Source organism: Idiotropiscis lumnitzeri, chromosome 10, assembly GCF_059441095.1.
Source record: "Idiotropiscis lumnitzeri isolate Australia: NSW breed Sydney's pygmy pipehorse chromosome 10, RoL_Ilum_1.0, whole genome shotgun sequence".
NCBI lineage: Eukaryota > Metazoa > Chordata > Actinopteri > Syngnathiformes > Syngnathidae > Idiotropiscis > Idiotropiscis lumnitzeri.
In genome coordinates, this window is record NC_142400.1 from 19987532 (window position 1) to 20011683 (window position 24152).

General features: G+C 39.4%; 2 protein-coding genes and 1 pseudogene across 9 annotated transcripts; 1 reads left to right on the top strand and 2 right to left on the bottom strand.

Annotated features, from left to right (window-relative positions):
- Nucleotides 1-674: 674 nt before the first annotated feature.
- On the bottom strand, nucleotides 675-8900 carry ccdc127a (coiled-coil domain containing 127a). Of its 8 annotated transcripts, none has more exons than XM_088306451.1 (4): nucleotides 8684-8900; nucleotides 5297-5441; nucleotides 3018-3262; nucleotides 675-2401 (listed from the first exon to the last, which is right to left on the bottom strand). In XM_088306451.1, exons 2-4 carry the CDS (start codon nucleotides 5421-5423, stop codon nucleotides 1955-1957), a joined length of 819 nt encoding a protein of 272 aa, XP_088162577.1. In that variant the 5' UTR covers nucleotides 5424-5441; nucleotides 8684-8900; the 3' UTR covers nucleotides 675-1954. The 8 variants fall into 8 exon arrangements, with proteins under 8 accessions (XP_088162577.1, XP_088162575.1, XP_088162573.1 ...); XM_088306449.1 differs by having other exon boundaries at nucleotides 5297-5444; nucleotides 8684-8899; XM_088306447.1 differs by having other exon boundaries at nucleotides 5307-5441; nucleotides 8684-8894.
- On the top strand, nucleotides 4797-21189 carry sdha (succinate dehydrogenase complex, subunit A, flavoprotein (Fp)). Its single transcript, XM_088306443.1, has 16 exons — nucleotides 4797-4862; nucleotides 8716-8787; nucleotides 10956-11033; nucleotides 11202-11363; nucleotides 13370-13513; nucleotides 13925-14089; nucleotides 14204-14352; nucleotides 14423-14547; nucleotides 15127-15295; nucleotides 16595-16790; nucleotides 16861-17032; nucleotides 18306-18424; nucleotides 18496-18607; nucleotides 19639-19769; nucleotides 19849-19962; nucleotides 21023-21189. The coding sequence occupies exons 2-16, from the start codon at nucleotides 8725-8727 to the stop codon at nucleotides 21107-21109; spliced, it is 1986 nt and encodes a 661-aa protein (XP_088162569.1). The 5' UTR covers nucleotides 4797-4862; nucleotides 8716-8724; the 3' UTR covers nucleotides 21110-21189.
- On the bottom strand, nucleotides 16623-17969 carry LOC148329606 (uncharacterized; annotated as a pseudogene).
- Nucleotides 21190-24152: the final 2963 nt, after the last annotated feature.

Below are 24152 nucleotides of genomic sequence, written 5' to 3' on the forward strand. Positions count from 1 at the left end.
ATATAAGTGAATGATCACCTTACATTTTCGCGTACACACAAAAAAAATGATGGAAAGCGAGTTTTGAAATCAGAAGCCAGTAAGTAATAGTTTGTTGAGTAATTTTTCAATTCATTTTAAAAGGGGAGGATTGGTTACAAATAAATGACAATATTGCATATCTCAATGTTGGTAAAAGTGAAGAAAATGTGCTAGAAACAGAAAGTTGACGCACATGATTTGCCCTTCACGGGCCACATAAAATGAGGTTGCGGGCCAGATCTGGCCCCCGGGCCTTGAGTTTGACACATGTGGCCTAAAGTCTGCTTTCGCAGAGAGGTGTTTTTTTCCATTCATGGAAATTCAGAACTGCTTCCCCTCGAAGCAAATCTCCCTTATTCCATACACCCTGTGTAACTCCCTCCGCAGGCACGACAAAAATTAAATCCATGCCCAATTATGGCGACATTTACATCCTGACTGTGTGTGCACGTGGACAAAAAATGTGTATAGTTTAGATTGCCCTTGAGAAGGGTGAAGTATTTTTTTGTAAACTTGTGCTCATGACGTACACTATACTAACATACCTCGCGTATTACACTCAGGTGAACCAGTAACATGGGAGCTGCCACTGAACTCGTTCAAGTAGTGGTGACAAGTTTTTATCCTTAATAGGAACAACACAGTGTACCAAATTACCATGTACCAAGGATTTATTGAGTGCAAATCACAGATTGTTTACGGTCTATGCATCTGAACATAAAATTGAGTCTTATTCACAAGGATATGATAAAAACCAGAGCTGGGCAGTCCGTCCTGTCCGACCCTCTGGCCCAGCAGTTTGTATTCAAGCGTCCCTGTATTTTCTTATTCTGACGTCACGTAACCTGCGCCTTCTGCCCGCTATTACGGATACCATTACAAGAGGGGGAGGTGGAACCGTTAATCCACTTCGGTTTGACAAAACACCTACCACCAGAATAAGCCCACAATAAAGTAAGTGGATTTGAATATTAAATTAGCCAGAGAATGATTGTTATAGGGATTGTGGTATTGCCCCCGCCCTCTTGTAATGGTATGCCCCAGTAGCTGGCGGCAGGTGCGGGTTAGTGATGTCAGAATAAGGAAATACTGGCACGCATGTCTCACGTCTCTTCTTACACAATGAATGATCTTTTCAAAAACCTCAGCCGTTAGTATCTCTCCCACGGCGGCGTCATTGATGGACGCTTTTTTTTTTAACGGTGTCGAGTCTGACAATTTTTATGAATAAGCCTGGAGAATCAAGGCCGGATGGGTACAGAGATAGCGGCCACAGGGCGGGGGACTGACTGGCAAAAGGGTCAAGCGGCCAGCTCTGGTAAAAACTAAAAAACTAATTGTCATACTGACATAAGAAAATTCCAACTTGACATTTTCTTTGCATGAAGGATCAAGAGTTACATCAGCAAACATGTGATGAAACACTTTTCAGTGCCCTCTTCCAAAATTGGTTAAATTGATCATATTGACGCATGACCTTATGTGATTTGTCATGAATGACATCTTATCAGGTATAAACATGATGACTGAGTTGGAGAAGAGTAAGCATCGACACAATCCACTGAATTTCAAGATAAAATAACTTTCAATCAGGCAGTTTCAAACAAAATGATGATCATCAAGTGCGTGTCTCGAGACAAATAAAGGGTCAGTAAATCAATGTTACTTCCCCTGGAACACAAAGTTAAATGACACAAATTCTACCAAAAGAGTTTAAAAGAATATACTTATATACTAAGCTTTTACATCCATCCAATGTGGATATCATCGAAATGCGTTTGTGTATCATGATTTTAGGACAATGAGTCTTATTTGGGGTATGTATGTGAGAACTCATTTGCAGCAATTTTAAAATGTGGCAAAACGTCATAGCTTCTTGGTTATTCTATTTCTGATCCACAAGTCAAGCGGAAACCACTGCCTCATCCTTTCATCATTTTGTTTGCGGCTTAATGTTTCCCCCTATGATGGCTGCCTCAGTTCTCTTGTGTTTCTGAACAGTGACCTGCAGCTGCCAGTACTTGAGATACACCCACATGAGACTTCCGTTCTTTCTCTTGTCCATGTTCATCAGGTTTGCACAATGCTTATCCCTCTTAAAAATATCTTGAAGATCAGCCTCTAGATTAAGTTCACCCGTGACAGGCTCTTTGACGGCCTTCAGCAGCATGTTTCTCTCCATCTCTAGTCGCTTGTCTCGAGGCAGGATTAGGGAACAGTAGGCATTCTGGCGCTCCACAAGTTGAGCCTCAAGCTCGCGCAGTGTGGCATTGGCTCTCTGGAACCACTCGTTCTGTTGCGCCGTAGCTTGATGCAGGACAGCCGCTCCAGCTCCAGACTGGATGTATCTTTGCTTCTCTTCCTCCAACAACTCACGTTCCTGGTGGAGAAGATGACAGATTGGGATTTAGGATAACAGATCAGCTTCAGTCAGTCTGTGCAAGTAAAACAGGGTTGCTTCTTGAAATTATTTTCCATGACAGCTACTACAGTAATACCGCGATAACCAAGGGTTCACTGTATTTTCATAATTTTAGCTTTGCTTAAGGGGACAATGATTTTATTGACATATAATCTGACATTTATGTTCCGTACAAAGAACATTTTGGGGTTTGAAGAAATGCATTTTCATGTACAAGATTACACATAAATACAAAATTACACTTGGTGGCCATTTTGGCGCTTCTTTGGAGAAAATAAATCCTTACTTGAATCTGAAACGACTGTAAATCTAGTAACCTAGCTATACTGAAACACTGGGCAGCAGAACTCTTCAATGGGCTCGAAGCAGAAATGAAGCAGAAAAGCGATAGAGGCAGTTGAAAGCAGGCAAACGTGTCCGCTTATCCCGTTTGTGAGGAAAATTAATTTTTCAGAACAATTCAGGCTTTTCCAGGTTATTTTCTCATTTTACATGTTTTCCACAACTGGAAAATTTATTAATAAATTTTCAGGTTTTCCAGGACGCATAAGAACCCGGTAAAACTAGAGTTTACCTGCTGTAAACGTTTCCGTTCTTCGACAAGAAGATGGCTCTGGGAGATCATGGCCTGCTTGTAGCCTTTAACCCTCTGTCTCTCCTTCTCCAGCTCCAGTTCCAGGGCAGCCACGGCTCTACGCCTCTCTGTTAACGTCTCCTCGTACCGCGACTCCATTTCACTCTTCACCATGAACACATCCTTGTTATACTTGGATTTGGCCTTCTCGATCTCTCTTTGAGATTCCCAGGTCCAGATCCAACCTGAGAAGACAGTCGGTGTTTTAAAATCTTAAACAATCTTTTCTATCATTTTAAGATCCAGAGATGCTGCAGTGACGTAATTGCTCATCTCTAAAGATGGAGAAATCAAAATTATAAAAATAAAATGACCCAAAATATTGTTTGTGCAGTTTTTCTACAAACAAATCAGAACATGAATCACAATTGTCTTTAAAAACTTAGCTATGATATGGTATGCTTTTAAAGCAGTTCTAAAAGGAAAATTAATCACAATCACTAGACATCTTAAAAAGGAGAACACTAAACAATAATCAGATGCGGGCAATTTTATCCATCAGTGGTCATTCTTCTCTTGCTAATTCTGAATCATTCTGCAGGATTGAAATGCTTGAAACAGAAGCCTAAGGAAAAGAGTAAAGTTCACCCCCCGACAAAAAATTAAAAAATTAAACCATGGAGGAATGAAATTAACAAAAGGAATTACTGAGCTCATTCAATACAAAATAGAAACTCAAGCAAGATATCTGAATCAAACAAATTGGATCCTAAAGCAGTATCTGCAAAATACATGATCGCAAAACAAATCAACTTAAATATGACCAAAAAAAATTGCAAATATTTTTTAGAGACTGTTACAATATTCCTAGCTGCATCCCTCTGATCAAACTGATATTAAGGCCCTTGGCTTTGCCTTCCCCGATCTCCTCGATTTACCTTCAATATAGGAAAATAACAGCAGAAATAAAGATTGCGAATACTCGGATAGCAACTGAAAAATTAAAACCAAATAAGGCACATAGGAAATAGAAAAGCACAAGATAACTTTTGAAGAACATTACATGCTATGCTAAAAAATAACAAAAAAGGCAGTTTTAATTGGTTTAAACGCAGAAAAGGCATTTTGTGGAATCAAATAGGAATTTCCATAAATACAGGGGAAGTCAAATCCAAAATTTTCATTTACAATAATATGTTCTGTACAGCCCCACTAGTTAAATCACAGTGATGTTATTAATATTGCGATTGTTGTAAATGAATAGAGCAGCAAAATCCAGACGTTTTTATCCAGCTCAAGGGGCGGCCATTTTGCCACTTGCTGTCGACTGAAAATGACATTACAGTTGCTCAGGACCAATTATGCTGTAATTAAGGGCAGTACAAGACCGAGTGTAAGCCCACCTGTCTGCTATCAAGTGGTAATTGGTGGCATTACAACTTAAAACTACATCAAGTCCTGCATATTCGCAGTTCAGTATTTGCTGATTTGCATTTTATTTTACTGTTTTACTATTATTTTTTCATATTTTACATTCTTGGTTTTATGTACGGGACACCCTCAAAATGTTTTGTTTCAGTTTAGTTTTTATTTATCACACGTGTCAAACTCCCATCCTCAAGGCCTGCTTTCCTGCATGTTGTTTTCCATCTCTCCCTGGTTCAACGCACCTGATTCAAATGATGAGGATCATTATCAGGCTCCTACAGAGCTTGTTGATGAGCTGATCATTTAAATTAGGTGTGCTGCAGCAGGCAGAGATGGAAAACATCATGCAGGAAAGCAGGCATCGAAAACCAGCGTTTGACACCTGTGGTTTAAGTATCTTGTCGATTGTGTAATTACGTAAGTACACTACAGTTCTCAAACAACTATTTGTCCTTCCTTCTTCTGTAGCTATGCATGTACAGCAATGCCAAAATAAATAAATTCAAAATGAACCATGAAAGCTCATGTAAGGTAAGAAAAAAGATGAAAACAAAGGACATTTTAGTTTGATTGTGCTTGGTTTTAGTTCCTCTTATAAATATATAGTTTCAGTTGTTTTGTTTTTAAAAGCATTTTAATTTTTACTGTATTTTATTTTGTTAATTTTTTTCTTTCAATCTTGGTTTTATTGTTTCACATGATATTTTTACATTTCAGGGCAATTGAGAAAAGATTCACATTGTAAAACAGTCCTTAACGTTTTCCAGTTGTATCACCGTTAAGAATTTGACAGACATTTCAATCCCACCAGTCTTATCTGTGACTCTAACGTTGAACACTTTATTACGTACGGTAACTTACGAAATGCAGCCAGACCCAGCATAGGCACCAGCAGAGCATAGTTCCACTGGTTTCCGTCTGCGCCTCCCTCCCCCCTTTCTCGTGGGTCTGGTTGAATGTTCCATCTTGGGGGGTCATTCAGGTTGTTCATGGAGGCTGCTGTCACACCACACAAACAAACCAAAACGTTAGCATTTACATTTTACTGTGGATTATTTTCAAATTTCAAGCACAGGTACACATACTAAAAAAATAATACTGTATTGAAGTAAAAGTTAAATTAAAAAAAAGTACAGACTGGCATGATGAGTACAAAAGTATAAATTAAAAGCTGTGGGAGAGATGATGAATTTGGTATGTAGATGCAGATGTAAAAGCACCACGAATGCAATGAATTAACCCCAACAGCAACAACATATGATGATGGTATGATGGAACCAAAACCGCAAATTGTTGAGTTTTTCGGTGAATGGCGGAGGATAGATTTATAAAAAAAAAAATAAAAATACAAATCTGAAAATGGTCACATTTGCAAATGCCAAATGGGAGCTTAGATTACTTTAGAGGACACAACACATTTCCCAAAAATTGTGACTGTACCCAACAACTATTTTGATGCTCCAAATCTGTTGCAATCCCAGTTTTTTCTGCCTTATAGGTCCCAAATATCTCAGTGAGTCTGTAAAAGACTCAAATTCTCTTTACCTTAGTCTATTTCAGGGATGCACAACTTAAATGATGGAGGGGCCAACATTTTTCATCAGTGCCACTGGGGGACCAGATAGGATCATGAATTTTCTAACCAGACCATTTTAAATATGGGCAAAAGTGCATACATGCGAAACACGTGCTCTGAATATATTTCATTTGTCATGATAAATTTCTCAATGTATGTATGTAAAAAAACAATCCCACTATTCAACAACAAAGGGTTTTGTTTCAAATGACAAAATAACCACATTGGGAGATTTGAGGGCTGCCAGTTGACCATCCCTGCTCTATTTACATATTTTATGTTGAGTAGTCATCCACAGAGGTTGAAAAATGTAACGAGCCAATTTTGATGAAGTCAGCAGTAGAAAGTACAGGTGTGTTTTCAAATCCAGGGACTGAGCTTTTTTATCGCATTCAACACCGCAATTTAGAGGTTCACTCCTTTTATTAAACAAATTGCTGTCTGTCTTTCTAAGACATGTTGGCTGTTAAATGATTAACTAATAATCTTGTCATCTAAAAGTTATTTATTTCAATCACAATTCCACAAGACAGGTAACTTACTCCAAGTATAGGTGCTCTGTGCTAGTGTTGATTGTGGGTTTTACATATATCAGGCCTTACCTTAACATTTAAGAACTTGTTGATCATTCTTATCATTTCATCCGCAGCTATTTTCACTCTATATTTGATAAGCATTGGTCACTCAAGAAGGCCTGTCACAATAACATTTTTTTTAGAATATAATTGCCAAAATTATATAATAATAATAATAATATAATCATAATCAACAATAATGTCATTGATGTTGTTTTTATATACCACTGATATTATGATAGCATATCTAACATCAAGTGTCAAGTTTTATTCTCAAGAATATTGAATATTGGCTTTGAAATTTAGAACAATAAAATAACTTAGATCAATAAAAGTATAACAGAGTCTGGCTCTACTCAGAAAAAATGCACTTATGCAAATTTATGGTTTTTATTTTTTTGTTTTTGGGGGGGATTTTGTAAAGTCATTTAAACCTTCCTTTGTCCGTCACCCCTCGAAAGGCTGGTCGTACGGGTGCAACCTCTTAATTTATTTTAGGCACACCATCGAGAAATTAGGCTGCCTAGACGCCCAAATTGGACTCAGTTTAGAGGCTAGATACCCTCAAAATCTACTTAAGTGCTTGTACTTCATTAGATCCCACGACTGGATAGTAATATAACAACAAATTTTATTTTAAGATCACATAGGGCTGGACGATGAATTGAAATGTAAATCGTAATTTTGACGAATGACAGGCCAAGAAACAAATTCCCGACGTTGTGAAGGTACCCCGTATGCACCATGTCGCTTCTACGCACGTGTGTAGTGTATTCACCAGTCCTTGACTATGCTTTATGCCGTTTAATGATACTCTAGTTGGAGTTTAATGTAAAACTAAACACACAACAAAAATAATTACACACATTGCATTGATTAAATACAAATCACGCTATGGTTTTAAAACATCGTTGGCGTTTATGCTAATGCAAAAGGAGGATCCCATACAAATGCTAATGTCAATAAGCATCGACATCGGGAGTGGCATTCCTTCCAATAACGAATATTCATTATTTACGAAACGCTGTGAAAACACATACAAACAAGTCAGATAACAGTTCTCAAAGGCACGATGCATGGCACCACACTGCCCCTAACAGGCCAAAACACACGGTCAACCCAAATTATTGGGAAATTAAACTAAAGTGGTAAGAGTAATTTTTATTCAAGACTTTGATGTATAAATAAGATGCAAGGGTAGATGTAGAAGAATGCAAATTATATTTACAAGCTAATTTTGTACTTGAAGAAGAATTGTCAATAATAAACTGTTTAATGCGCAGGTATGAATGGGTATTAGGCTATGATGAAGTTTGGAGCAGTTTGATAAATAAATACGACGTTTTGAAATCATATAACGGTGAAACCAGATTTTTATTTTCAACCTAATCGTCCAGCCTGTATAACCACAAAGTCATTACACATTCGAAAACTACTTTTGGTGATAAATCAAAATCACTTGTAAACAAATTTAAGACGTTCAGATATCTCAAGCGAAGGGATGAATGGAGACAGATGCATCATACAAGAGTGGCTAGACAATAAATGTGATCTTACAAAAAACGTATCACGTTAATCAACTCAAATATCCACGTTTGCCAGGTTGACAGCTCAGATTAACACAAACAAAGCTAAAGCTAAAAAGCTAGCTAACATGTTAGCTTACACGCTCATACACAATCGTGTATTTCACAAATGCATCCGACGGGAATTTGTGAGTCTTACAACTCAACGTTTGCCCGTTTTAAAGTACGATATTGTGGTGTTGTCTCACCTTCAAGGAAAGTCTAGGTCACTTTATACATTTGTTCATGCACCATACACCCTGGTTATAGAACTTTAACTCGTTGACGGACAGTCTACGTCAACGGGGGTGCTAGATTGGTGTTATTAAACATTTTCCATTACATGACATAAAGAGCGCATGTCAAATAGTATTTTAATTAACTCGTGACATGAAATATTCATGTATTACAACGATTTGCTCCAAAATCTAAAGGACGGTTGCAATAACACATTTTGTTATAAATCGCCCCTGTTTATCGGAGGGTGGTTCATTCCAGTGCCGCGGAATAAGTCAGCCTCACCTTGGTTCTGAAGTGTCGGCGTCTCTCCTCAGACTGACAACATGGCTGGTGTTCAAGCCGCTTCTCGCCTCTTCTCCAAAAGGCTGCTGTCCTCCAGGAAAGCCGTGAGTATTAATACGTATTAAGTATATGTACGTTATGTGCCAAATGAATGTCGTCTTTTTTTCCACGACGAATAGCAATGTGCTGCTTTGCTTTCATAACCGGTGTCTGACTTGCGTAACCTGCGTTATGTTATGTAGCGAAGGGCTACTTCAATGTGACACTAACTAACTCTGCTGTGAAAGAAAGGCCACCAACGTATATATCAGTTGCCCTTTCTTGGAGCCCATTCACATATGTTTGTATTTTAACCATGTTTGGCTAGTAGTTATTCTGTCCACTGAAAAGAACCCCATTTCGTTGTCCTTGTGGGAAGGACTGTATCGCTTTTTATGTTAGCTTGGCTAATTTAGCATTATTTACTATGTTTAGCAACCCCTACTTACTTACCAAAACGCATGGAGACCTATTATTATATGTCACTGCACACTAGTGTAGAAGTGTTTGTAGATGCAATGTACATAATTCTGTGGACTCTCGTAGTTCTTCGTATTGTAGATTACGGCAGGGGTCTGCAACATTTTTCGGCCATTTTTTCCCAAACAAATTCATCGCGGGTGCGTTTCCTATTTAAAATATAGTATTATTATCATAGGGATATAAGAAAATCGAAAGCCCACTGTTTGATATCCCTGTATTGACGTGCAGTGCCATAATTATTGCGATATTGACGGAAACCAATAAGCGTCACATTTCATGAAGTTTCACGTTTTATTTGTATGTATGTATGCATGTGAAAATACTAAGTTATTGCTTTATTTAAAGTATAGCCCATTTTTCACTCACCAGCTCAGTTTGCACATTTTTGATCAGGAAAGTGAAATTAGTTATAATTTTTCCTTTTTATCCATTATTGTTGGAGAAATTTTTAGGGAGTTAGAATTTTTTTTTTAAAGGAAACGAGAGACAACTTGAAAAACAACTATTTTTAATGAGATATATGGCCACGCCGCCTCCCTACTTTCATTGCTTATAACGTCCAAAAACAGTGACCTATGGGTACCAAAATTCACATGGACTATGACCACTTTAACATATCAAAAGGATTAATCTCTACATGGCTGATTTATATGAGAATGAGGAGGAACTGTGGAAGTGAGAAGACGTAGATGATTGCTGGGAGGAGCTCACACAGCTTCATTGAACATTGACGCGCAGCCCCAACTAAAAGCACATGCCGCTCCACGATGTACGCTGTTCAAGAAGAGGTCTTTATCTGATATCGATGCCCACTCAACCTCATGCCGAATCAGCATCACGATCCATGCTCACCTGCTGGCTGCTGTCTGCTGCCTGCTGTCTCTGCCCCCTGAGAGTTGACACGACTTTAGTTTAGCTTAGCTAAATGTCTGAAATATAACCAGTCGGTTGTTTGTGTGCACATTCTTGCTCTTGTCCTCTTCAGCCTGTGTAAATGGAGAGCCAATGGGCATGGTATTTCTGATTTTGTGGCAGTGATCACATGAGCTCACGTTTGATGTAAATAAATCCAAACTATTTTGCAGAACGCTTTGATACATTGACAGGTTGATGTCGACAAGAGATGTAATGTGCATTTGCATTTTGGTGGCAGTCGATCATCATTTTTGAGACAACCGAATTGACAAAGCGAGCAATATTATCTCACGTGCCTTTCTGATGTGACATGGGCGCTGATACTGGAAAAAGATAACAAGCCAAGCTCAAAAAGGGGGCGTGCCACTTTGTCATAAATCTCATCACACAAAAAAATTAAATTACTTCAGTGTCTTTTACGGAGGGTGGCATTTTAGTATTGATGTCATTTTTACATGCAAACCAATTAGATAAGTGCCAATGTTAACATCAATCAAGCGTTTCTTTAATGTCAACACATAACAATAAAGACATAACTTAACCCAGGTTGTTAGAAAATACAAATTTACAATGCTAAAAAAATATTCCTCCTAATCTTTAAAGTTTTTTTCTTCCATTCCAGATATGTACCATATTTTGAATGTGTAGAACAAATTATTCATACTAGAGGAACAAAATAAAACGTTTTGGACCAGTCATAGGAAAAACAGCAGGGTTTATCTTGATACTGTAAACCGAGAACACCTATGCTGTTCATTGTTAACCAAATGGCTTTCAATTGCAAATATCTTCTGAAATTGTTCAGTCTTTTGAATATTTTCCTCTTTGCTGCCAGGTCCCTGCCACAGCAGTTCAAGGTTCAAGGAATTTGCACTTCTCCATCTATGGCAAGAAAGATGCTAAAGTTTCTGATGTGAGTTGAAATCATCTACACCAAAAAAACACGATTGAATATCCTGAATATATTGATTTAGTTCATATCATGTTGCTTTTGTGGCTCACTGTAAACAAAATGAAGGCAGTGCATATATATAAGTTTTTGTTTTTCTAAAATTGAAATGCTTTTGGTTGTTCTTTTTAGATTTCCAATCAGTACCCAGTTGTAGATCATGAATTTGATGCCGTGGTTGTTGGTGCTGGAGGAGCGGGACTCCGGGCCGCTTTTGGGCTCTCTGAAGCTGGCTTTAACACTGCCTGTGTCACCAAGCTTTTCCCCACCAGGTCTCACACTGTTGCGGCACAGGTAGAGTACTTGTAAAATATTTCATCCAAGATGGCTCCCCAATATTATGAATTAAGTAATAGGGGTGGAATAATACATCTATTTAATCGATGTATTGGTATGTCTGCCCCACAATCTAACTACATTGATAAGCGCTAGGCTATCAATTATATCACGCTTTTCTACTCTGCTGCTCAAAGTGCTTCACACTATTACCTCATCTCCCGACTGATGACATACTGGAATAGTGCACATCGATGCTGGACACACTTCGGTACGATGCAATTTTTAATAGTGATTTGGTTGGTTGATTAAATAATAAATAATTCCCCATATAAGTATATAATCATTAATATAAATAATTAATTAATAATATAACAATATAATTAACAATAATATATATTTACCAAAATAAACTCAAAATTCTCTGTGCCCTATCTTTTTAATTCAGATCTGAATGTTATTTTCAGTATACTTGTATGTATTTATTTATTTATTTTTCGGGGGGGGGTTAACCCGTGCCGCAGATTTACGACATGCGTGCGACATAGATAATAGATGAATATCGATCATGGCGTTGAAGGAAGGAGAAGGTTTTTAAGATGAAGCAATGCGTTAGTTTCATTGGAAACACTTTGGATTTTGCAAGAAAGAAGATTGTCTCGACTAGACGGTTACCATGTAAAGCGACAAACCTGGAAGTGTGACATCATACCAATGGATTTATGGCAGAGCTTTCTGGTATTGGAAGAGTTGAAAGAAGAGGAGCTTGTTGATATTATGTTCATTAAACCATACACGCACGAGCCAGATCCTCAGAAGAAAAATATTGTGCCAGAACGACCGGACATGGAGTGGAGACTAGACTGATTGAGACTGGAAGAATGGTACGATATATAGCATTATGGCATTCAGCTTGTCTTCATCAATAGGTTTCACATTTTCTTTTTTTCCAGACAAAAAAACTTTTTCTGGTGGAGAGCAAAAAATTCTTACCTTGCTGATCGTTTCGGCTGTCACTTCAGTCTTCGTCAGACCTTTCACATCCATGTGGCAGAACAGAGCGCAGTTTTGATCGGGTCAGAAAGCCTTAATTTGAAGGTTCCTCGACCTGTTCAACTGTTTTAAGACCCGTCACACTGAAGTGTGACAGCGCTGACGAAGGCTGAAATGACAGCTGGGGTAAGACGTGTTTTGCTCGCCACCAGATAAATGTGCTGTCATAAATAGGCTCGGGTTATTAGCTTTGTGTTATTGTTTTAAATTTGATGCTCTGCTGTGTAAATGACGAACGGTGAGATTAGGTCAATTTATTCCGCTTGTACTGAGACCACACATCATAGTGGGTTGGTTTTCCTACGATTGTCATTGGTAAGGTATTTAAGGTATACATAAACACTTGCTGTTCAACATTAATGAACACCCGCCTGCTTTTTCTACTGCGCACTTGCATACATTCATCACAGCCGTCAGTCACACTCGAGCTGTCACAATGCACGCGAAACACCACACGTTTTTCAAAATGGATTGCAATCACACCTACCTTTTTGTGAACTGCTTTATCATAAGCAAAATGGTTGAGAAAGCCGAGATTTTCAAAGTGCTTGTGGCAAAAAAAAAAAACTCGTCAACACAGGCTTGAAATTTGCCAGAATGAAATTGGTCCATTTACATGCCCTGTTATTTATTTTATTTTTCTTTGGAGGGGGGGGGCACTCATAAGCTTTATTTATATTTCATCTGACAAAAAGTATTGCATTACAATAGCATGTGGTTCTGCAATTCCTGAAAAATACAGGCGATTGCCGTACAAAAGCATTTTTGTTGTTTGGGCGTAGCTATGAGTCTAACTATTAATCTAGGACGTTTCCGTTAAAAAAATCTAACGGTAGTATTCTTAAAATAGATTAATCACTCAAAATACTGTGGGTGAAGCTTACCTCACACGAGGTCTTTAAGTTATTCAAGGACCTAGCTAAATCTTAGAGTATTGGTGAAGTAATTGATTGAACAATCTGTATTTTCAGGGTGGAATCAATGCAGCTCTTGGCAACATGGAGAATGATGACTGGAGGTGGCATTTCTATGACACTGTGAAGGGTTCTGATTGGCTTGGGGATCAGGATGCTATCCACTACATGACAGAACAGGCTCCTGCAGCTGTAGTGGAGGTAAAGGCGTTTCAATTCACACAGCAACTGCAACAAAGCTATTGTGGAATTAGCATCTCTCTGACATTGTCCAATCAAAATTGAGCATTATTATAATTTTGACACTAGCACACTTTTATTGGTTAATATTGTGTAAATGGTCATAATTTTGTCGTCTGTGTATTGCTTTTAATATTTAGTTATCAGACAAAAAAAACCTTTTTATTTAGTTTTTAAATCAATGGTACATTAATAAGAGTTATACGAGTGTTGCAATTGTTTAACCAAATTATTGTGAATTATTTTTTCTCAAAAATATTACAATTAAAATAATTGTCATAAAAAGACCACGCATTTGTAGTTTCAGATGCATTATGCCTTTGATCAGGTTTTCCCAAAACGGCACGTTAAGTCCCCTTGACTCTCCCCTAGTTGGAGAACTTTGGCATGCCATTTAGCCGCACAGAAGATGGTAAGATTTACCAAAGGGCGTTTGGAGGTCAGAGTCTCAAATACGGCAAAGGAGGCCAAGCCCACCGCTGCTGCTGTGTCGCAGACAGGACTGGACATTCACTGCTTCACACTCTGTATGGACGGGTATGCTACTCTTTTAACTGATAACGCTTTGGACTAGAGAAACACCATTTTCACAAACCTAATACAGTACATTGAACATGGAGCATTTGTCTCCGTTTTGTGTTTTTTGTTCAGTCACTGCGTTATGACACTAGTTACTTTGTGGAGTATTTTGCGCTGGACCTGCTGATGGAAGATGGCGAGTGCAAAGGCGTGATTGCACTCTGTATGGAGGATGGATCTATCCATCGCTTCAGAGCTCAGAATACTGTCATTGCTACAGGGTAAAACTGGGCACTTGAGACTTAAATGAAGCTGTGAACATGATGTAACCAAAACGGTTTCTCTTTCCAGGGGTTATGGTCGAACCTATTTCAGCTGCACATCTGCTCACACTAGTACCGGGGATGGAAATGCCATGGTGACCAGAGCTGGTCTGCCCTGCCAGGATTTGGAGTTTGTGCAGTTCCATCCCACTGGTAAGAAAACAATACACGCATTTTAAAAACAAAAGGTGGCACAGAGTTGTATTTTCAAACACAAACGCATTAGCTGTTTCGCGACTCATCCTGTGCTTTTCATGTAGATGGGGTTTATTTTTTTTTGTGTGTGTCTGGTAAAAGAATAAAAAAGGCAGAGAAAAAAAAGATATGAGGTAAACACCAGCATAACAATGGAGTTGTCATTTTGTCAGCTAATCGTATTTAATAAAATTCCCTTGCCTTTTTTTTTAAATTAATTTTTTACGTAATTACTAGTTTTAATGATCACAATCTATATGGTTGTCCGTCATAATATTATAGTTTGCTGTTTTTGTGTCAGTGATAGTTCCTCTTGTGACTTTCTTCACTTTATTTACATGAAACTCAAGTTCTACACATCCCTCAACATATACGATAAGTGTAAGGAAACACTCCTATAGTCTGTCCCCAGTACAGAGGGAAGTCTGTCCATGGTACAGAGGGGAAATAAATAAAAATACTGCAATGATAAAAAATACTGCAATAATAACATTTGCAGTATTTCACTATGTTATTGCTACATTGGCATCTTTCCAGGGATCTACGGAGCTGGTTGTCTGATCACTGAGGGATGCCGTGGCGAGGGAGGTATTCTGATCAACAGTGAGGGCGAGCGATTTATGGAGCGCTACGCTCCCAACGCCAAGGACTTGGCATCCAGAGATGTGGTGTCCCGCTCCATGACCATGGAGATCAGAGAGGGCAGGTAACTGATGACAGTCTTGAATCATACCACTCTTAACCCTTAGGTGATATTTTTTCCATTTAAATATTGAGTTTTGATTTCACTATTTCAAACGGTTATAGCTTAACAGATACTGGTAATGGCATGTAAATTTTGCGTGGTGCAACTTTGCCTCTTTGGCGCTTAACTCATTTGCTACCAGCTGAATTAAGAAATAAAAAAAAAAAGATCTTTGACGTCTTTAGCCGTCAATGGTAGTGAATGAGTTAATGTAATAAGGAAACCACAATGAACCCCGTTTATCTGTGATGGGAAGATTGAGATATTTTTTAAAAATTCTTTATAGTTTACCCCTCCCACACTCTTTAAACATGTTTCATTTTATTATAACCCACTTAAACTTATTAAAACATACTTTTTAAAGTATTCTTATTGCCTGTTCTTTCGCTCTTGCTGGCACAATTCTCCAAATAAAAGGCAACGTGTGCTTGTGTCAAGTTGTTGTCACTCCCGGTTAAAGTTGACTGTAAAACCAACACATGATAGAAAAAAATTACGAAACATCAAAACGTTCAACCAAACAATATAATTTTGTCTCATAAAAGTCTGATAGCCTATTGCAAAATAATATTGCAAAATGCAATACAAGGGCTTACTGAAATTAGCATAGATGTTACGTGATTATAAACTGTCAAACAGTTGCTGCTGTAACACCCACGGAGCAACGCACAAACAGCATACTTCAATACCCCGCATACAGCTTCTCTCTTTTCTGTGGGAACGACGACGATTCCTGGAACTAAGTTGGGGACCTTATTAGCTACTTCTTGCCCGAAATAATGCTCCAAAAACTAAAAAATACTTAGGGTTCCAAGTACCACCATAATGACCAACATTAATATACAATCGCGTAGTAGTTCCAAGTGTTCATGAAAATAATACTTTAACAAGTAACTTTTACATTCTGCACAGTTTAAACATTAAAACTGTCGTATATACGACAATTGTACGAATAAGTTGAATACAACCTAACTTTACTTGGGAAGTGATCCTAAAGTGAGTCAGAGTTCTTCTACTACTTTGAGAATCACGACAGTAGACAGTAGAGCATGTTGCAATGTGATATAATACAACACTGACGGCCTGCAACTCTGAATTTGGGCTTGTGGACGTATTAAAGGTTTTAACTATCACAGAAGTTGAAAGTGTTGGTAAAAAGTATTGAAAATCCGCAATTTAGCCAGGGTGTAAACAATGAACCATAATATAGTAGGGGAATACTGTAACATGTTTAGTATTTTTGTGTGTGTGGTTCTTCAGAGGTGTGGGTCCAGAGAAGGACCACGTCTATCTGCAGCTGCACCACCTTCCTCCTCAGCAGCTCGCCACAAGGCTGCCCGGCATTTCAGAGACTGCTATGATCTTTGCTGGAGTAGACGTCACGAAGGAACCCATCCCCGTCCTGCCTACTGTCCACTACAACATGGGAGGCATACCTACAAACTACAAGGGTCAGGTAAGTCGGCTCTTTCACACGCACCACTCTTCTGCAATTTTGATCAATGTGGATCTTTCCCTGCCATCAGGTGATCACTCACACTAATGGTGAGGACAAGGTGGTTCATGGGCTGTATGCCTGTGGCGAGGCTGCCTGTGCAAGTGTTCATGGTGCCAACCGACTGGGCGCCAACTCTCTTTTGGACCTAGTGGTGTTTGGTAGAGCCTGCGCCCTCACAATCGCTGAGGAGCACAAACCTGGTGAGGACTTGGGGGAGGAATCATGTCAAAATGCAGATCACTGTGACAAGATTGTCTTTTTTTACGACCAGAAGGTGCACCTCTGTAAACCACGGAGTAAGTCTCTTAGGATGGGTTTTAGGTCTTAATGGTGCTACAGAGTCAAGTGCATTAAACAGAGAAGCATTGAAATAATTTGTGAGATTTATCAATCGAACCAATATCATAAAGAAAGGAAGCGGTTGCCAGAGGCAGTATTTCAAAGAGGGCCGTAGTGGTTGAAGAACTAATATTGCGGCTGCTATATATAGCTTTGATTGTTGTCAAGACAATGGCAATGAGCCAGGACTTCAAACTTAATAAAGGAATGGTCAGACATAGGAGTAGTATATGGTAATGCCATTACATTTGAGGATGCAAAGCCTCGGGTTAATATCAAATGTCACATATTACCATTTTAATGTGTCGCTTCTATGTGTGAAACCAAACTTATCGATTGTCTGAAACGCCATAGTGAGTGGGTCATACGGAAAATTCATATGAATGTTGGAGTTGCCCATGATAAACATATGATCTGCATGAGTCACCAAGTCTGCCACAAATTCCTAAAATTCATCTAAAATGCCAAAGAGCCATGGGGATGGTAAAGAACTGCAAGATAAAACGGCAACAAGACTCTGGATTACTTGATGAGAACGTCAAATGAAATCAGATTCAGAAATTAGGGCGTCACCCCCGCCTTTATTACAAGGAGCGCAAGGCCTCATTTATCGGTAAAAACTGATTTGTGTTAACCTGGTCTCACAAAGACTAATCGTGTTAAGATTATGGTCTCTAATGAACGTAGGTGAGCGTAAAGGTGAAAAAATAAGTTTGTTCATTCGTCGGCTGTCTCTCCACCGAATACAGTGTAGCCACCCGGCGATTTGTTTTCTTACCACTCTAAGAGTTGCTCCATCCCTACACTCCCGCCTCACGTCAGCTGACCAGCTGCATCTGGAAGTATAAGCAGAAAATCAGTGAGTTTGAGGCTTTTTCTACCACTCCTGCCAAACCATTGAATGACCTCACGGAGCGTGTTAGAAAAGGCTCTTTGCTGTCCAATTTTAAAAAGGTGCATCAAAACTAACTTTTTATTCCTTGGCGTTCAACACAGCAAAAGTTTTGATCCCTTTTCTTAGTTTGTTTTATTTAAGTGGTGTTATAATCAATTCTTGATGTACAGCTCTTTGTTTTGCAAAGTAGTTGTGCTTTACAAATAACAGTGAGTTGAACAACGTGTATTGCCCTACAGGAGAGGCGCTTTCCCCTCTTAACTCCAGTGCAGGAGAAGAGTCTGTGGCCAACCTGGATAAGATGAGGTTTGCCAATGGAAACCTGCGAACCTCTGAAATAAGGCTCAACATGCAGAAAGTATGCACACACGCATGCACGCACAAATTCAAAGAGATGCTATGTGTGATTAACTCCTTTTGTTTCCCCAGGCCATGCAAGCTCATGCTGCCGTGTTCAGAACCGGTTCTGTTCTGAAGGAGGGATGTGACAAATTGGATGACATTTACAAGACCATGGACGATATCAAGACTTTTGACAGAGGTAAATTTCATTTGAAACAAGTTAAAGGTGAATTCTGATATCAAATATATTCTATGTACACGACCAATCAATTTACTATAAATATATATAGTTGAAGTAAAACCTTCCACGAGTGCACGCACCGTGTATCTGGGTCCGATTCACTTGAATGTGAGCCGCAGCTCCCTCTGCGTCACCTGGCCTGACATCCGTGGCAAAGTCTCAGGGGTGACCATGCAGTTTCCTTTGTCACTGGTTCCTGTAATCATGTTCACTTGATCAACATTGGATTACAGTACAAATTGATAAGTTCTAGCGACTTTTCGGCGCACTTTCAATATCCCGGACAAGCTCGCCGACCATCGGGATCTCCGTGGCTGGTTGTCGATTTTGCCAGGCACCGTAGACGGACGGTGGAGGCAACATAAACAAAAGTGAGGCAGCTGAGCTAAAATATGGCTAACCTAATGTCTAAAAGTGTTACCAGTATCGGTTGTCATACTACCCAGTATGTCTGTAGTCTTAAAGATTAATCGTTGGATACGATGACACGATAGCATCTTACGTGCTGTAATTTCCGGACTACAAAACACACCTCATTAAAAGCCGCTGGGCTCCACATACGTTAGCCGCTTCAGAGGAATAGCTGCGGGTCTCCACATTATTAAATGGCCTATTATCTATATTATAAACAGTGGGATATGCTTTTTATCTCCCAAACAATCCAGAACGCAGCTATAGTTACAAAGCGTACAGGGACCTTTCTCACACTCTTGTTGTTACACAAGGCAAATTTACAGATGAACTCATACCCGGGGTATTTATTGCACTTCATCTCTTGCTCTAATTAAACTCAATTTATGATGCATATTTCTTCACACAGTCTCTAATCTGAAAACAGGCACTGAACTCTTTCTAGTCCGAGGTTGGAAAATTCCTATTCTGTTGCGTGGTCACTGCTCGAGCTTGATCCTGGCTTCTGGGGTTTGAACCTGATTGAAAAGTCATTGTTTCCCGTTTCTAATTTCTACTGCCACTGTTGTCCTCGTCAGGCATTGTGTGGAACACGGACCTGGTGGAAACGCTGGAGCTGCAGAACCTGATGCTGAACGCCGTCCAGACCATTCACTCGGCTGAGCAGAGGAAGGAGAGTCGAGGCGCTCATGCCAGAGAGGACTTCAAGGTCTGTGTTCCAAAAGAAGGGGGGAAAAAAGCATCCCTCTTTGTTCCTCCTCTGACATGAAGTCTCTTTTGGGTCACAGGATCGAATTGATGAGTACGATTACTCAAAGCCCTTGCAGGGTCAGGAGAAGAAACCCTTCGAGCAGCACTGGAGGAAGCACACTATGTCCTATGTCGACCCAAAATCTGGCAAGGTACTGTGTGCATGTCTTTGTGTGTGTGCGCATGGTGTGTTGGTGCGGCTACACTTTCCGGTCTCCAAAACGCAACTGACTAAAAGCCGCAAGAGCTAAATTTAGCCATGAAAACCCATTTGTACATGCATTGACCGCTTCATATTAATAGCTGCATTTCTCCACGTTATAAATAGTGTTCTAAAATGAACTTTTTGGCTGGTGACTATTTAAGTTACGTTTTTTTTTTTAATCCAACTATGTGGTGTATATATAAAATTGAATATATTATTGCTTCACGCATCTTAGAATTGACAGATAAAAATAGAATTGAAAAGACTTATGAGTTGCTTTCATGTTAAATGAAAGATGTCATATCAGCCCTTTGCTGCTTAATTTTTTTTATACGTGTCCCTTTAAAAGATTGAACACCCCTGGTTGAAATGAAACAGTTCTTGCGCAAACTCAAATGAACTTGCCTGCAAATTTATTTTGATTAACTTTTCAACTTTTTATTGACTTCATTTCTCAAAGGGTTAGTGACCACTCTTATCAAATTTATGAACTTAATTCATGAGGTGTTAATGTTTTACTTTCACTACAACTTCATTTTAGAAAACCTCTTGGAAATAGATTTAGACATGAATATAAATTATGATACACCGATGGGCTAGCCTACTGTGTAGACAGACAAAAGCAGAGCAGTCAGTGTTGGCATGAGATGTATTTTATTGTTTAACTCACCCAATTATGTCAATGAAGTTTAGAGCACTGTAGGGTGAGGCTTGTAGTGGGAGGAAACACCAAGCCCGTCAGACATGGCCCTCCATTAACTTAAGTCATGCAACCTCCGTTGCACAATATATTGTTATTGTAGTTGTTACACTGAGACGATATTTAATTTAGTTACAGTAATACTACATTTGTGATCAGCACCGAATAGTGTTAATTTTGGGAACAAAAACTAAAATACTTGCGTCAATGTACATTTGTTGTGAAATTCACTATATCAAAGTTTTATTTTATTGTAATAATAGCATTATTACTACATTAATTTGCATAATGCTGCGTTCATTCACAGGTGACCTTGGAGTACCGTCCCGTCATTGACCACTCTCTGGACGAACAGGACTGCGCTCATGTCCCTCCTGCCATCCGCTCTTACTAAGAAAACCCCTCCAAGCAATACAATACTCTGCAAATGTACATTCACCAACTATTTATGGGGGAAAAAAATCCTGCAATACACAAGCCAAGGCAGAGTTTTCCTCAATTGCCTGTCTGTTTGTTTAAAGCATGTGTCTTCAATCCTATTCCTCCAGGGCCACTGTCCTGCCTTGTTTCCATCTCTCCCTGCTGCGACCAACCTGATCTAATGATCAGAATTGTTATCCAGCTTTTGCAGACCTTGATGATTATCTGATCATTTCAAACAGATGTGTTGTAGCAGGGAGAGATGGAAACGGGCCAGGACAGCGGCCCTCGAGGAACAAGATTCAAGACCCCTGGTTTAAAAGCTCCATGTCCGCTCTTATACTGTATGTCGTGAGCATTTTGCATTACTCCAGCTTTGCTATTTTGAATTTGCTGTGCTCTCCTCTTATAGATTTGCATTGCTTTAATGGCTTTTTACGTTTCAGATTGGTTTCAGCCTGAACATGATTTTGTTGCTGTCAGGCCCCAGAGCGGTTTTAAGGATGTAAATATGACCTAAATGTGCAATAAACACAATGGATTACACAATACGTACTTGCTACAAGTCCAATGTAGTCTTGTTTTGCACACTGTTGCCTTTATCGCACACTTCCGTGATCTGTAGCTGTTTTTGCGGTTACAAGTAATGCAATATAAATCCAATGAAGCTTAATATATACTGTACATGTACATCTAGAACAAAATGGTGCATGAAAAAATTCGGCCTTGTGATGAAGCCTGTTAATGCTTTGCTTTCTCTTAAATACAAGACATCTGTAGAAGTAAAGTTCTCAAAGCTTTTGCCAGCTAGAAATTATTGCTTTGAATATCAAACAAAACTAGTGCCAGTTATCTATACTGTTGATTTTGTTTTGAATACGATTTAATTGAATTGTTATTGATCATGTTTTCATCAAACATGGTTTATAAGTGCAAAATAAGTTTTGATTAGGTGTTGTCACTTAAGACCGTAATTGCATGTCTTTCAAAATCATTTGAAGTGGTGGTTTGTCTTTCTTGTTTTTTTCCCCCTCATTTGTCTGGTTTCACATGTTGAATAAAGGGAAGACCAAGAAGGAACAAAAGTGCCTTTCATATCCTGTAAATCTGGACAAACGCATGCAAATCTAAACATGGAAGTACAGTGAAATAACCTTGTGACCACCAGTCTTCATTTCCTGTCCAAATTTTGAGTTTGGTAAACTGGAAGTGGCAACAGATTAACAATGTGATGCTCGAAATGAACATTTACAAGACATGTATATTTATCTAGTTCTTCTACAACACCTGCAGCTGTAACAAAGCGCTTAGAGAGAGAGAAATTGAATGTACACAAGACTATATGACACCTTTCTAAAACAATGAGATTTTTTTCCCTTTTTGCTGAGAAAACACAAAAAAGTGAACCAAATAAAACAACCAAATCCAGATTATATCACGTATTAACTATTTTCAGGGACAGAATTGAATTCTGTCTTTGCCAAAGAATGTAAAATAGTACACACACACACACACACATCCATCTGGCTCCGCTCTTTAAAGGGATCTAACGGCCAGGATAGCACATTTTTTCCTTCAAAAACTATACTTTTTGATCTGGGAAATTATATGAATTCCCATTTTATCAATTTATTTTGGAGAAAACAGTAAATGACGAACTACTCTGACCACTTTCTGGTCAGCTATATAGCCACGCCCCCTCCCTCCTCCCATATTTTGGTGGGAGTCAGCGGAGGAACTAGACACACAATACGATACTCCATCCAGCCATTATCTGTACCGCTTCACCTCACAAGGTTTGCGGGGGTGCTGGAGCCTATCTTCAGGCAGTAGGCGGGGTACACCCTGAACTGGTTGCCAGCCAATCGCAGGGCACACAGAGGCGAACAACCATCCGCGCTCACACTCATACCTAGGGGCAATTTACAGTGTCCAATCAATCTGCCATGCATGTTTTTGGAATGTGTGTTGGAAACACTCGCAGGCACGGGGAGAACATACAAACTCCACACAGGAAGGCCGGAGCCAGGATCGAATCCACGACCGCTGCTGTCTCTCACTGTGAGGCCATGGTGCTAACCAGTCGGGCCACCGTCCCACAATATGATATAATACAATATGGTGTAAGATAAATTAGCAGGTAATAAGAACACATTAAAACAAACACATTTACAATCGATACCAGAAGAACAGCAGAACAGTGGCAGTTGAGTAGAAAGCTAAAGAATAAAATGTGTCTTCAAACGGGTTTTAGAGAGAGAGACAGGGCTTGCCTAACATTTAATGGAAGCTCATCCCATAGAGAAGAACCGGCAACTGAAAAGGCACGATCCCCCCTGAGACTGCGCTTAGTCCTCGGAACTTCCAGCAGCATTCGGTCCACAGACCTAAGGCAGCGGGCAGGTGCGTAGGGGTGGAGGAGCTCAGAGAGGTACGCTGGGGCGAGGCTATTTCAAGCTTTGAAGACAAATACAAGTATCTTGAAGCAAACTCTAAAGTGCACTGGGAGCCAGTGAAGAGATGCTAAGATTGGGGTGATGTGATCTCTCTTCCGAGCGCCAGCTAAAAGGCGAGCTGCATCATTTTGGACAATTTGGAGGCGCTTGAGCGAGGACTGACTGACTCCAAAGTCAAGTGCATTGCAGTAATCTAGCCGAAATGTAACAAATGCATGGATTATTATTTTTAAGTGCTCCATTCAAAATCATTGTACATAGTCCAAAAACGGCGATCCGTCGACACGTGATATGTGGACATCTCTACTTATGCCCATTTCATACTCTGACAATATCACGAATAACCTTTCCATTGCGTCATAATCAGAGAATGAGTAAATGAGCAATTAACATGTAGTTTTCCCACTCATGCGGTTTTGAAGTCGCCAACCTGCCAGCCGCTAGGGGGCGCTGTAACTCCGTCATAAATCTGTCTAGCATCCGTTCGACTCTCCCAGCTATGATAAACAGTCACTTGTCTTCCTTGTACCATATTGTACTATACTGACCGAGCAGGAAAAG